The sequence below is a fragment of the Peromyscus maniculatus genome, chromosome 12 (assembly GCF_049852395.1).
Source record: "Peromyscus maniculatus bairdii isolate BWxNUB_F1_BW_parent chromosome 12, HU_Pman_BW_mat_3.1, whole genome shotgun sequence".
In the NCBI taxonomy this organism is placed as follows: domain Eukaryota; kingdom Metazoa; phylum Chordata; class Mammalia; order Rodentia; family Cricetidae; genus Peromyscus; species Peromyscus maniculatus.
In genome coordinates this window covers 26,287,529-26,302,862 of record NC_134863.1, presented here as the reverse complement: position 1 = coordinate 26,302,862, position 15,334 = coordinate 26,287,529, and the positions used below count along the sequence as shown (strand labels likewise).

Genomic DNA, 15,334 nt, shown 5'->3' with positions numbered 1-15,334 from the left:
ATCCTCCTGTCTTCACTTCCTGAGCGCTGGGATGTGCACCATCACATCTGGTTTATGTGGTGCTGGCGGTGGAATCCAGTTCCTTGTGCCTATTAGGCAAACACTCTACCAATTCAGCTACATGCCCCCCCCCACTGCCCCCCACCATTCACTTTCTTCTGCTTCCCCAGAGACTGAGAGCTGGGGAGAGATGCATAGCTTGTTGGTGTCTGGGCACTGGTGTCCTTTATGTCCTAGGGACGGAGGAGCAGTCCATGGCAGTGCAGGGCAAGTTCTTTTAGGAACTGTGAGGCTCCCTGGGCATGCTCGTTCAACCCCAAAGCTGGCAGTAGAGAAGGTGCTCGCCAGGCCCGGCTACTTCAGACCCAGTGCAAGGGAGGCTAAAGAGGAACGGATTCAGATCTGGTCCCTCTGCTTGAGTGCTGTGCTGGGAGCAGAGGCACAGAAAGCCCGGTCCACGGCTCCTACAGAGCTGAGCCTGTACAGAACCTCAGGAGCAGCTCCAGAGAAGGCCCCCGGTGAGGGGTGTGTTTGTGGGTCATTCCCTCCCAGTCTGTAGGCTCTCGGCTTGGGAGGAAGCCGTGTTTAGGACGGCACAGGAAGGGGCCTCTGGAGTGAGCTGTGGGTCCTGCTCCGCCCTCACCCTGGGGCCCCAGAGGCCGTTTGGAATTCCACTTACGATCCCAGTCGCTCTTCAATGTCATACACATCAGAGACTTTCTGTTCAGTGTTAACCGTCACTGTCCGATAATCGACCTCGGGTTCCTTTTCGTCTGCAGGGCACAGGTCAGGGTGAGAGTGAGCCATCGATCAGGTTCCCCCTTCTCAGCCCCTCCACCCCAAGAGCCTGTCCCCGAAGGCAGCTGGCCTCACTCACCATCATCTGACACTTCCACTTCATCCTTTGGCTCTGGGGGAGACAAGGGGGGGGGGGACAGAAAGGACATGGCGATCAGTACTGAAGGCCGCCTAGAGCAAGGCATGCTGCGGCTTCTCCAGGTGCCAGCACACCTGGATCACATGAGCATCCCCTGAAGTGGGCCAGTCCCGACTGTAAGAAGAGCCAGATGCAGACTGGAGAGCTATGGCCTCCCCCTCCCAGCTTCACTCCTCCACCATGGCTAACCATCATCCCCTCCTCTCACCCAGGGACCCCCAGACATCTCCCCTTCCACATGCCTTCTAGTCCTTTTGGTATTTCAGAGCCTACATACAACTGCGACGGTCCCGTTTTCCCGTGGCTTGAAAGCGAGCAGCCTATAATTACTTTCATTGTTAAATCTGTTTATACATTTGTCGAACATTTGTTATTGAATTCTAGCAGTATAGCAAGCATCTTGCCAGTCATGTGGGCACATACCATAACACACACACACACAAGGCATAGTCTCCCCTCCCTTCCCGAAGCTTATCATTTACTTGTGTAGGCAAAACCCACAGAAACCCGAAGTAAGCATCGATTGCCCAGGTCATGTAAGGATGCATATACCACTGTGGCAGGAATGCACAGTGAGGAAGGGGACATGAGGACAGTGATAAAGCCTGCAGTTGCTCTCAGAAGAAGCCCTCGAGTGGCCTCCCGGGAGCAGATGGGGTACAGGGAGGGTGACGGACGGCGCACACACATGAAGCTAGCAAGGGTCCATGAGTGGCCCACACCAGCTGCTCCCATGCACATGCCAGGAGTGAGGGCCAGGGGAAGAGACAGGGTAGGTGACCCCCAGACCTTGTCTACTTCAGAGCCCCAGGGTGTCTTTGGCTCTGACATACATAGAACGTCCTGATCTCAGCTGAGTGTCTTTCCCTTTCTGGACCTCGGTCTCCTTGTCTGTAAAAGGAAGGAGCTGTACAGGTGACTTTCAGTGGCCCGACTAGCACGATATGCCATGCTGTATAATGCTTTGTTCTCCCTCAGCCATCGTGGGGGCCATGACGGATGGGTGGATGGATGGATGGATGGATGGATGGGTGGATGGATGGATGAAGGGAGGTGTCCTGAGGGAACAGAGTGAGCAAGGACATGGCAAAGTGATGACAAAGGTCACTGAAACGGAAATGTGTGAGTGTGTGCGAGTGTATTAGGGAGTATGTGTGAGTGTGGAGGATAGTGTGGAAATATGAGAGAGTATGTATATGACAGTGAATGTGAGCATGTATCCACGAGATAGTGTGTAAATATGTGAGTACAATGATGTTAGTGTGAAAATACATGAGAGTATGAGTGCATGTGGGGGGGAGCAGTGTCCAGGGGATAGCAAGGAAGTGTGTATGAGTGTGACTGTGTCAGAAGGATGCGGGTGTGTGCGTATTGAATATGTGGGACAGTATGGGAGTGTGCCTGTGGAACAGTGTCGAAGTATGTGAGTATGGGTAAGAGGCTAGTATGGATGTGTGAGAGCGTGTGAGAATATGCGCACATGGGATAGTGAGGAAATGTGTGACATCAATATCTGTGTGGGGGTTATTTGTAAGTGTGTGAACGTGATCGTCTGTTGAGAGTGTGTGTGTGCACAGGATGGTGGACAAGTGTGGGAGAGTATATGTGTATAGAATAGTTTTGAAGTGTATGATAATGTGTGTGGGAGTATTATGGAATGGTGTGAGTGTATGTGTGTGGGGCAGCATGTAGGTGTAAGTGTGGAGATAGGTGAGGATATATGTATGGGATAGCAGAGACTTGTGTGAATGTATATGTATAGGATAGCCTAGACGTGTGTAACTCTGTGTGTGTGTGTGTGTGTGTGTGTGTGTGTGTGTGTGTGTGATGGTGTGGAGGAGTGTGACTGTGTATGTGGGATGGCATAGAAGTGTGTGAAAGACAGCATGGAAGCATATGACTACGTAAGTGTAGGGTGATGTGTCTGGCTGTATGTATGTAAGTTAGTGTAGAAGTGTAATTACATGCATGTGGCACAGTGTGGAGGTATGTGAGTGTGGCTAGTACAGTAATATATATAAGAGTGAACACACATGCAAGTGAACATGTAGGTGTGTGGGACAGTGTTGGTGTATAAGTGTGAAACATACCTGTGAGGGACAGCATGGGCGTGTGCATTTGCCTGAGTGCATTGGTGTGTGTGTGTGAGGGATAGTGTGGCACGGGCAAACGTGTGTGTGGATGGTGGAACAGTGTCGGTGCATAAGTGTCAGTTAGGCGTGTGCGTGAGAGAGTGTGGAAGTGTGTTAGAGTGTGGAAGTGTGTTAGAGTGTGGAAGTGTGTTAGAGTGTGGAAGTGTGTTAGAGTGTGGAAGTGTGTTAGAGTGTGGAAGTAAGACTTGGGAGGAACAGCTGATTTGCTGAAGCCGCCACCAGAGCAAGGCTGGGGGGGCAGCTGTGTGGGGCAGCTGTGGGGGGGCAGCTGTGGGGGCAGCTGTGGGGGGCAGCTGTGGGGGGCAGCTGTGGGGGCAGCTGTGGGGGGGCGGGGGGTAGGTGTAGGGAGGGCTGTGCACCAGCATGCCGAGCTCAGCAGTGCTCTCAAGGTCCTCGTCTGTGGTGGAGGTGAGAGCCGGGGAGCAGGTGCAGCTGGACCTGCAGGTGGCAAGTGCATCCTTCCGACCGACCGAGGGCAGAACGCACACATGGGGACCTAAACAGACGACTGGAGGGAGGCGAACCCAGGCCCACATAAGGTAAGCACCTCTTGCCAAGACAGAGTTCCGAGAGCTTGGGAGCACAGAACCAGAAGCTGCGGTCTGTTTAGAGTTCTTAAAATGCTGCTGACGAAGTTTAGTTTTGGAAACCTAAACACAAGGGGCCTGGGAAGAACAACACAGAGAACAGCCCTGGGAAAGCGGAGTGGGCAAGGCGGATGAGGACAGCGTCGGGGGTGGAGGGGAGCTACCGGATCGCTCTCTGGAACCCATACGGCTGGCACTGAGGATTGGCACTATGCAGCTCAGCAAGGACAGGGATGACCCAGGAGCTGTGCTCCTTCAGAGTGAGTGCTCAATGGATGGAACTAGAAAAAATCATCCTGAGTGAGGTAACCCAAACCCAGAAAGACAGTCATGGTATGTACTCACTCATAAGTGGATTCCAGATATAAAATAAAGAACAATCAGACCACAACCCATAGAACCATAGAGGCTATATATATAGCATGGAGGTCCCTAGGATGACTGTGGCTTATAATAAATTTCGGTTCTACTCAATTATTGAAAAAAAAATAGCCAAATGAATGGAAACACATGAACTATGAACCAAAGGCTGAGGGGCCCCCAGCTGGATCAGGCCCTCTGAATAGGTGAGACAGTTGATTGGCTTGATCTGTTTGGGAGGCAACTAGGCAGTGGGACCAAGTCCTGTGCTCATTGCATGAGTTGGCTGTTTGAAACCTGGAGCTTATGCAGGGACACTTGGCTCAGTCTGGGAGGAAGGGACTGGACCTGCCTGGACTGAGTCTACCAGGTTGATTGCAGTCCTCGGGGGAGGATTTGCCCTGGAGGAGGTGGGAATGGGGGGTAGGCTGGGGGTAAGGGGATGGTGTGGGAGGGGGGAGAATAGGGGAACCCGTGGCTGATATGTAGAACTGAATGGTATGGTAAAATAAAAAAAAAAGAAAAGAAAAGAAAAATAAATAAATAATTAAAATGGTCCTCACCAGGGGCCTTGGCTCTGAAAAAAAAAACCAGAGTGAGTGCTCAGGGAGGACTGCCTCATCCTGGCCTTGGGTGTCGCTCTAAGGAATGCTGAGAAGGCCATTTCAGGAACACTTCTCCCACCTGCGGCTCTGGCTAGCAGAACAGGCCAGGACAACAGGTGGATGTGTCTGTGGCCCTTAGTAGAGCTTTGGGCATCTGTTCCCAGGACTAGCTGTGGGCAGCTAGGAGGCCATGATGGAGCTGGACAAGTGTGGATAGTTGCTAGGAGGAAGGACCACTGTGGTAAGACAGTCAGAACAGGTGGAAACATGGCGGTAAAAGGAACTCATGCAGGGGTGTTTACCACTTACTGAACGCTGTAAGTGTGTGTGTGGGGGCGTGGTCATTCATGTCATGCCTCACACAGGAGGACTGGAGGCATATGGAAGCCATGCCAGCATGCACTAGAACAAGAGGGTCAGCAGATGCTCGGACTAGTTCAGTGATGATATTTCACATGGGGTTCAAGTCTATCCATGGTCCATGACGATCTGGTAGACACTAATCACCCGCCCCGGCCTTACAGTCAATGAAACAGCATTTCTTACTGGGAAGTCCATTGTCCTGACCTGTGTTGTCTGGTCTGAAGGAGTGGTTCTCCTGCTATCTCGTGCTGGTGTGGAAGGGGAGCGTTCTAAGCAGCAGAGTGCTGGAAAGCCAAGGCAGGCGTTCTTGGCCTGGAGTCCGCAGAAGTGGTTTGTGTTCTGCTTGTGACAGAGTGACTTGTGCCATGAGCTACTCAGAAGCCGTCCCAGCCACCTAGCACAGGCTTTTCTCAGCCAGCCTTGGAGAGGGACTTGGTACTGGACTTGGCCTCTTCCCATTACCCTGCCTCCAATCCCAGGGTTGGCTTCCTGGCCTGCCCACCTGCAGGAGCACCACGCCTGCGCTCACACCTCACAGCTGGTCTACTGTAGTTGGGGATCAATGGGGACCGACCCCTCTTCCCGGAGATTCAAGCTGCCCTCTGCATTGCTCAGGTTAGCCTTCCTCTGAGAGTCCTCCTTGAGATCCCGGGATGCTGAAGTCTGTCTGCCTTCTCATCTTGCCTCCTTTCTAGCTGTGTGGCAAGATGAGCTGAGTGGAGAGGAGGAGAAGAGTCGAAGGGAACCATGGTTCAGTGAGCTGAGCTCCTGGACTGTAAACAGTGGTAGCCATCCAAGGGGGTGAGCCTTTGGTTTCCCTCTTTCCATGAAGGAAGGAGATAAAATTACAAAAGAAAGGACTTCAACTTCAAATCTTGTTTTTTTTTTTTTTTTTTTTTTTTTTTTTTTTTTTTTTTTTTTTTAAGCATCCATTTAGTGGGCTGGAGAGACCGCACAGGGATTAAAAGCACTGGCTGTTTTTCCAGAGGACCCAGGATCAATTCCCAGCACCCACATGGTGGCTAACAACTGCCTATAACTCCAGTTCCAGGGGATCTGATGCCCTCTCCTGACCTCCTCAGATACCAGGCATACACGTCGGGCAGACCTACACAGAGGCAAAATACCCATACACACAATTTTTAAAAACCTGTTTAGAATGAGCCATAGACCCAAGAGCTCGGCGGGAGGGATGTTTGGATGAGGGTTCTGAGATACTCCTGTAAACAGATGAGCGCCATTACCCTGTGATGGCGTTAGGAGGAGACCAGCAAAGCTCTGGGACCCCTCACAAAGCAGATCCCATCAAGTCTCCAATGACAGAACTCTGTCCCCTTCTGTGCAGAGGACTGCAATGTGTTCAGTAAACACTAGAGGGCAACCTGGCTCTGGACACCGCTTCTGGGAGCCCTGCAGAGCCTCAGTCTAGCTGTGTCGTTCCAACTGCCCTTGGGTGCAAGGAGCTGACTGGCAAGGAGCCTCGGCCACAGCTGTTTTGCTAATAACTCTGTTCCCTAGAACAAATTAGGAGTAGGGGCAGGGATGGAGAGGACTTCAAAGTCAGAGCGGGGTGGGGGAGTGGGGGGGGGGGGAGCGGGACCTAAGACTTAGCTGGAATGGGGCAGCAAGGTGGGGGGCTCTGTCTGCTTAGGCCTGGTGAAACTGGGTAGCATGCTGTCAGGTCAGGGATCTGAAAGATGCCTCTGTCACAGGGAAGCCCCTGGGGCTGGTGGGAAGCCCTCCTCTTCAGTCTCCCACGGTATCCCCTGTGCCCGGGGCAGCCCTCGGCCACACTGTAGGGATACAGGACGTCTGTGGGTGAATGGGGTGAGGGATGGGCTGAAAATAGATGGAACCAAGACAAAGCCGAAGGTGGAAGTCGCCAGGACAAGCGCGATGGTAGAATGGTAAGTCGGTCAACACAGGCTGTGCCTTGCGGAGCGAGGGTTCATTGGCATTGCTTTTAGTAAGACCCTTAATGCCCACTACTCCACTGACGTGACCTCCTAAGACCTCTACTGCTCCCACCTGCCCTTGAATGCTTCCAAACTCACTCCCCACCACACATTTCCCCTTGAGAGCTACCCACCCTTGCTTAGAACTCACAGCACCCGAGGACTCCACAAAGGGCTTTGCTTGGGGCATCGCCACCCTCCTCTCCCGCTTCCTTTTCCTCCTCTCCTTCACCTCCTCACCCCCCCCCCCCCCCCCCCCCCGTCCTCTACTCTCAGGCCCAGCTTGTGTGAACTATCCTTCCCCTCCTCCACCCTCTTGGATAAGACAACTGGGCCTGGAGTGGGAGTAGCTTCCTGTCTGGAAGCCCTGGGTGGCCCGGACCCTTCCTTTGGATTTTCGGCGATTCCCCGCTTCTGATTGTCTGTAACAGCGGGAGGGTTCTGATGCTATATAAGACTGCCCGAGGTGGAGTTCAAGGGCAAGGCCACTGCCCACCAGCATGGCACTCCCCATAATCCTGGGCACTGCAGCTCTGGCCTCCTGAAAGCCATGCCTCACCTCCATCAGGGTCCCTGGATTGATTAGGGAGTCTGGTTGCTTCGGGTTTCTACATCAGGGTCTGGGTAACTCCCAGTCCAGCCAATGAACATGTTTTCTCTTTACTTGTCACTCCCAAAATAATATCCTAAAAACAGCCCCCGACCCACCTATCCTGCCTGCTCCCCAAGTTGTCCAGTGCAGAAGTGTGTGTGTGTGTGCATGCGTGCGTGCATGCGTGCGTGCGTGCATGCGTGCGTGTTAGAGTGTTAAGTGGCATCAGTCCAGCTTCCTTCAGCAACTGTGGCTATCAGGGAGCCCTGTCTGTGTCCACCGAGGGTTCAGAAATGAAGGTGCCCGGCATGCAGCTGGCTGGCTGGCAGCAAGAAGTTGGTGTGCTTTCTACTGCCATTACTTCCTTCCTTCTGGAGCCCTCATTTGAGGGCTGGTTTACACCTAATTTTGGAAAGCCAGGGGGTCATCATAAAGACAGCGACACATAGGATACCCTGGGTTACATGGTGCTTCCAGGGTGGGTCCCTCCCTGTCTCCTTTGATACCGCAGTAGACCCACCATGCTGTCTACCTGACATCCTGAATACCTCTCCCAGAGCACTGTCCCTTCTGTTCCCTACCTTCTCTGTCTTAAGTCCACAGCACTCTTCTCCCTTTCTTTGCATACATCTCAGCATAACAGCCCATAACTTCCGCTCATCCCCTCACCAGGGCAACCCTGTGGAAACTCTATGGGCTTCTATTTCAAAGATCACCACCAGACACCAGCAACTGCAGTGATCTTGAGTCTCCATCTCTTTGTCTTTAAGAATTTAATGCAGTGCGCTTGCAACTTGTCCCTGCCCCATGTCCACAAGGAACTCTGGATTTCTCACAGTCCTTTATGCTAGTCCCACAGGCTTTCTCACTGTGGCATTAGTGCTGACCTTTCCTAACCTCTGGGTGACCTGATTGGTGTTACTCAGTTGTCCATAAGACAGCAAAGCTTTCCGAATCTATAGCCCTTGTTTGGTCCTTCCTCCCAAGGCTGGGACTCCATGGCCCGATGACCCCTCCCTTTGGGTGTCCCTCAGATCCCTCGACTAAACTAGTCTGAAATGAAAACCCTCCTCATCTCCAAGGCTCTCCATTATCTAACCTTCAAGTTCCTCAAGCCAGTGGGGAGACAGCCCGACTAACCTCTTCCTTCAATCTGACCAAAGGAGAATAAATAAGCTCTGGGCTGGATAGCTCTGGGCTGGAGAGCTCTGGGTTCACCGCTTCTACTCACCATTCACAAGCTCTGTGACCTTAGGCAAAAAGTTCCACCCCTCTGTCTCCATTTCCCCTCTGCTGGAGGAGGGCAATGGCAATACCTGTGTTACTAGGCTACTAGGACTGAATGAAATGGAGAATGCAAAGTGATGAGGATGCTCTTAGCATATGGCAGATGCCCAGTAGCTAGCATTAGCCACATGACTTAAAATAACAAGCCTCTAACTGTCCCTTGAATGTGTGCTTAGTTACCCAAGCCAGGGACTAGGGAGTCATCTTAGAATCCTCTTATCTCTCTCTCTAGCCCCCTCACTCCCAAATCATCAAGAGTGGTCCACTCTATCCTATGGGGATTTAATTCAGCTCTTCCCATCCCTCTACTAGGCTATGATCACAGAGGCTCATCTGGTACCTGGCTGACTCCAGACTCGTCCTTCTAATCCATCATCAACCCTAAGGCTTCTCAAATGTCCATGGGTATATGAATGCCTTCAGGACCAAATCATGGCAAAATGAAGCTTCAGAAAGCCCGAGGATACCTCAGCTGAGAGTACACAAGGCTGCCACTCGACAGCCATATTTGAGCAGCAAAGCTCTATACTTCACAAGTTCCCTTTCTAAAAGACCAGCCACACCATCTCAGTCTCTCGTCTGCAAAGCTTTGGCAAACACTGTAATTCTATCTAAACTATCCTTTCACTTCCTTCTGTTCTAGCTCTACAACACGTGCCCTCACCACTACACTAGAGCTTCTCAGAGGCCACCTGCTTCTGCCACTTCCCACCCTTGCTCAGGCTGTGTCCTTTGTGTGGAATGCCCTTCCTTAGCCCCCCTGCTTCTCAGTGTCCCGGTCCCTTTTCCAAGACACAGCTTATGTGTCACCTCCTCCAAGAAGCTTTTCAGCTTCCCTGGCAAGATTTTCCAGGCTTACTGTGCTGTCCTTTCGTCTCTGTATTGACATCACCCTGGTGAGATGCATTCTGTCTCACTGTAGTGACCTGTATATTCTTCCTTCAACTTAAGCTCCTTATCCTATCTGTCCTGTATCCTATATCCTGACATCGGGCAGACACTCACTTGTGAGAGCAACAGAAAGCAAGGAAGAGATGAGAGGTGAACACAGGAGCCTGAGGTCTGCCTGACAGCCTGCCTGCTGCAGAACACATCATTACCCTCTGGTGGCAGGGTAACAGAATTTCTGGCACAATGTTTTCATTGAGTATGATATCAGATATCATACCCTAGGAAGGTATTTTGCTGAACCACATCCTCAGTGCATTGGCTAACGAGTTTTTGAAAGGCCCTATGAACTTCTTTCAAAGTATGAGTCAGAAACACAGTCTTAGAAATCGAGACCACCAAAGGCCCTGCCAATCACCCCTCTATGTCTAGTCTCTCTGAGTCTCCCTCCCTCTGTGGAATCTGCCCGAATTCATGCAGAGTTATTTCAAGCCCATGAAGAAATGAAGGCAGCTTACCCTCAGGTTTCTCTCCCACGGCTGTGAGCTCAGACTCCTGGCTTGGCTCGCTGGTTCCATAGACGTTGACTGCACGTACTCGGAATTTATACTCGCGGTCAGGCAGCAGGTCTTGGACATTAAAAGAGGTGCTGCGGCATGTGGCTAGTTCTTTCCACATCTTGTCCTCAGTGTCCCAGATCTCCACATTGTAGGACTGTACAGCACTGCCGCCATCATAAGAAGAGCCATACCAGGACAGGGTCAGCGAGGAACTCCGTATGTCAGAAGCACAAGGTGTGCCAGCTGGGGGGTCGGGCTTATCTGGAGATGAAGAAGTCTAATGTCACTCAAATTCTATAGAACTACAGAGAAAGAACTTCCCTCAACCCCAATGCTGCGAATAAAATCTAGGATGCCTCGCTCTCATACACACATCCCACCCCAGAGTCAACCAGTCCTAAACTGACGACATTCTTGAATTAGCTCTGCCACGAGGAGAAACTGGCTAGTGAATTCAAGCTCAGTTCCCCATGTCTTGCTCTAACTTTTCACAACATTCCTGGGTTAGCAATGCACAAGCTTACCAGTACTGGAAGTCCCATATATACCTTCCTGCTTGAAAGAAACTCCATCTTTGGCTAATTGTTCAGACCACAATTTTGTGGTTTTCTGTGCTTTGTCTAAGTCATAAACATTTTTTCAGAGTAAACAGATCTAGGAAGCTGTGTAGGAGCTGTGCACTATTTCCCATGAAAAAATAGGTTTTAAGAGAAAGTTGTGTGTGTGTGTGTGTGTGTGTGATATGTCTTTCAGGCTCAAAGCCAGAGACCTATAACATCACTTTCTCTGGAACTTGGAAAATGCATTTCCATTAAGGGGCTTGATAGCACAGCAGAGAATTTCATTAAGTCAGGTAGATCAGGCTTTGAACACAGATCTGTCCCCATTCTGTAGCTATTAGATGCTCTGGGCCTCAGTTTCTTCATCTGGACAGAGTGTGGTGAGGCATTCGTAGACAGTAGTTGACTTGACCAATCGTTATTATTACTAAGGAGCTTATTTCTAATCTTATAGTGGATATAAAAAAAACCAAAAACAAACAAAAAAACCCCAACTTCTGTCTTACCTCTTTGTTGCTGTTTTGGATTTTGGTGCTGCAGAATACCACACATGCCAAACACATGCTTTACCACCAGGCATCAACCCTTACCCAACATCTTCAGCTTTCATGGGACTGGTATGCAAAAGTGAACCACAACTGTAAATCATCACTGTCCCTGACTAAGGGATAGAAAATGAAGACACAAAAGAGAAGTGACCCTTCTGGCTGGCTGCCTTCCCACTCAGGTGACCTTGGCTTAGACCAGTAATGCTGCTCATTTCAGGCTACATCATGGCATCCAGCAGTTTAACGAGGTCCCTGAGTTTCCCTGCATGCTCTTAGTTGCTTATGTGAACAAAACCATTTTTTTCTGATTAGTTTCTACAGTTGTTTGGTTAGTTACACATATCTGTTAATTATAGAAAACCCTTCATCCTCAACCAACCAAGCTTGAGTTCCCTCACAAAATAGCAATTAAGACCACATTATGTGGTTTTGTATGTGAATGCCAGTAAATTTATAATATAATATATTAAATATAATATAATATAATATATAAAATGTAATATAATATAATGCCAGGTTGTCTGTCCTTCTTACTGGGAAAACAGTGTTAACATGTACCTCTTAGGATTTCTGCAAGTCCTGAGTAAACAAAGACAGACAGGTAAATAATTGACTTCTATCTCCTCTCTCACTCCAAGCCAGACAGGAAGGCCCAAGGGATTCTGACAAACGACCCTAGGATCCTGTGAAGAAACATCTGTATGTGCCTATACACACACACACACACACACACACACACACACACACACACACACACACACACACACACACATGGGTGTATGTACACACACATTCCTGTCACCTCCTCCTCCATTTTAATTCTTTTCTTCTCTCTTCTTATTTATTCATTTTTTAAATAGGGTCTCATGACCCACAGTGGCCTTGAACTCATTCTCTAGTCAAGGATGATCCTGAACTTCGGATCCTCCTGACTCCGCTTTAAGAGTACTTTGATTAGAGGCATGTGCCAGGACACCTGGTTCATGTGGTGCTGGGGCCTCGAACTCGGGGTTTCTTGCTTGCTAGACAGGCACTCTATCAGCTGAGCTCCACCCCCAACCCCAAGTCTCCCTCTTCCACAGTCCAGCTTAATATTTACTGCCTGGAGCTCATTTGTGCCCAGGAACCAAAGGCTGGCTCTGCTCTGAGAGTGACTCTGGGATCATGTCACAGCCACCCCCCATCACTGCAGCCCGCGTCACAGGCAGGCTGGTGGCCTCCTGTAATGGAGACACTTTCAGTGGTTGTTTAAGTCATGGCAGGGCCACTTCCCAGTGTCACAGGCAGGCTGGTGGCCTCCTGCAATGGAACCACTTTCCCTGGTTGTTTAAGATGTTCTCCTAGAAAATCTGTTTGTTCTGAAGGATATATTGGTCTTTTTAGAAACATTTCTGGTGTTGGCAAAGATGTTTATTATTCTAAATCCTCTTAGAGGCAAGTGGTTCAAGTCCTCTGGAAACCAGCTAAGGAAGTAAAAGAGCCTGCTGGGGGATGAAAGGTCCTCACTGTCCCCACCCCAGAGCTCCTGGCAGACTTAGTCATGGAGGTTTATACAAGTGAATGTACTGTCCATTGGCCGATTCCCTCCTCTCCGCTTTGCTTTAGAAAATGACAGCTCATGGGGCGGTGGTGGCGCACGCCTTTAATCCCAGCACTCGGGAGACAGAGGCAGGCGAATCTCTGTGAGTTCGAGGCCAGCCTGGTCTACAGAGCGAGCTCCAGGACAGGCACCAAAATTACACAGAGAAACCCTGTCTCTAAAAAAGAAAAAAGAAAGAAGGAAGGAAGGGAGGGAGAGAGGGAGAAAGAGAAAGAGAAAGAGAAAGAGAAAGAGAAAGAAAGAAAGAAAGAAAGAAAGAAAGAAAGAAAGAAAGAAAGAAAGAAAGAAAGAAAGAAAGAAAGAAAAAGAAAGAAAGAAAGGCAGCTCAGAGATATTAGTATTGCTCAAGAGTTGCTATGTGTACCTATCCTGAGACAAGCATCTCTAATTTACATGGGATGGGAGTTTCCCCCACAGGCAGCACAATAAGGTACAAAATGTGAGCAGGGAACCTTGCATTCCAAGTAAAAGTTGCCACTGTGAAGGAATCTGGTGCCTAATAAAGAGTTCAGAAGTCCCAGAAGTTTGGGATCCCTCCTCCATGCATGTCCTCAGAGCCATGGGCTGTCTCTGTTCTTTCCAACCTACAGAGCCCACAGGAGTTGAACTAACCAGCGATGAGAACCCTTGGGTGGGACCAGGGTTCTCCCATGAGCCTCCTTGCTAAAGACAGCCACTTTCAGCCAGGGCAGTACCTGGCAAACAACAGACTGGCTTGGTGTCTGCAGCTGGACCCATGCTTCCTCAGAATTCTCCCAGGACTCCCTGGAGACATGGCTGACAGAATGGGAAACCCTTCCAAGGGAAGGCTTCCTCATAGCTCCAGCTGCAAGATTTTGTGCTCGGCAAAGGGTCCCTATTGCTGGGAAAATGGATGACCTTGTCTGCAGGGCTTCCCACTAGCCTGGCTGACCCTTGCCCGCTTCGTGTTTGCCCACACCAAGTCTGTCTGCGAGGCTCTAAGCCCACCTAGCTGGCCGTCCACAGATCCCGAACGCAACAGCTGCTGGGCTGAGCTGCAGCATACTCTTGGAAAGGGACTCTCAGAGGCTGAGGCTTTGTTCACAGTGTGCTGGTTAGTCTTAACTGTCAGTCTGACACAAGCAAGAATCAGCTGGGAAGAAAGTCTTAACAGGGAATTATATAGAGCAGGTGGGCCTGTGGGCACGTCTAGGGGGAATGTCTTGATGGTTCATTGATGCCAGAAGACTCAGGCCATCGGGGATGGATGTCTAGCTTCCCTAGGCAGGGGGCGGGGGGGGGGGTCCTGAATAGTATGAGGGGAAGAGCTAGCTGAAAGCAAGAGGGTAAACCAAGATGCATTTAGTCTTTTTGCTCTTGATTGTGGGTGTAAAGGGACAGGCTGCTTAAGTTCCAGCCTTGGATGCCCCGAAATGATGGACTGTCACCCTGAGTTGTCAGCCAAATACCCCACCCCCACCCACCACCCAGGGTGTTATCAGAGCAAACTGGAACACTCACTGGTGAGCGACACAGCCCCTGGGAGAGTCCCACAGCTACACCCTGAAAGTTTGGTCCTCTCTAGGGCATCAGGCAGAATGAGATGAAGGGAGTATCTTGCTTTATAGGGATGCACCAAGCACCTCTGAGGAGCATCTCCCGCTCTTTCAAATACACACATTTTAGACTCAGAAGGTATTTAGTGTATGTTGTGTGTCTAGGGTTCTCTCTACTTTGTTTTTCTCCTTTAGAGTTAGGTGGAGGCCTGTTTTTCTCATGCTGGGTGAGTGACATTAAAGAATCCATCTGGATCTACCGCTCCTCCACCCTCCTCTCCCAGGCCACACAGAGCAGTGGTGCAGGCCCAGGCCCAGACCAGGCAGCGTTGCTAATTCTTACACTGCTTCTTAAAATATTATAATAATTAGTCTCAGAAATAGCCAAGGATCCTTCACTGAAACTGAGGGAAGGGCTAGTTTTTATTGATTTGAAAATATGAATCATGGGTGATCTGAAAAGAAAATAGCTCTTCAAAGAATATGCCATAAGAGATTTCTGCAGCGAACAAGTACACGTTTCATTTAACTGGCCTTATTTAGCTGGCCCATCAAGTGGATGCTTTTCAAGTGCTTGAAAACTGTCTGGAGTAGGTGGAACAATTTCTGTTTTATCTCATTTATGTTTACATCTACTTAGTAAACGCTGATCAGATAATATGCAGATGTCCCTGGAGACACAGAGGTAAATCAGCTTAATCCTGGTTTACTTTGGCCTAAGTCTAAATTCACGGGCTCTGAATGAATGTAGCTTTGCTATGGCCATCAATACAAGTCCTCATTTTATTGAGTGAGTCTATTCTTAGCTCCGGGGTGGGGGAG

The 15,334-nt window shown here is 49.9% G+C and overlaps 1 protein-coding gene across 5 annotated transcripts in view; it reads right to left on the bottom strand.

The window, feature by feature from the left end:
- Positions 1–15,334, bottom strand: part of Mylk (myosin light chain kinase) — a 248,341-nt gene that overhangs the window by 30,900 nt on the left and 202,107 nt on the right. For all 5 annotated transcript variants that reach the window (XM_015993413.3, XM_015993411.3, XM_076548799.1 and 2 more), the window contains 3 exons: positions 10,246–10,548; positions 878–910; positions 680–773 (listed from right to left, as the gene is read on the bottom strand). In XM_015993413.3, coding sequence (XP_015848899.2) covers positions 680–773; positions 878–910; positions 10,246–10,548 — 430 coding nt within the window. The remainder of the gene's footprint in view (positions 1–679; positions 774–877; positions 911–10,245; positions 10,549–15,334) is intronic.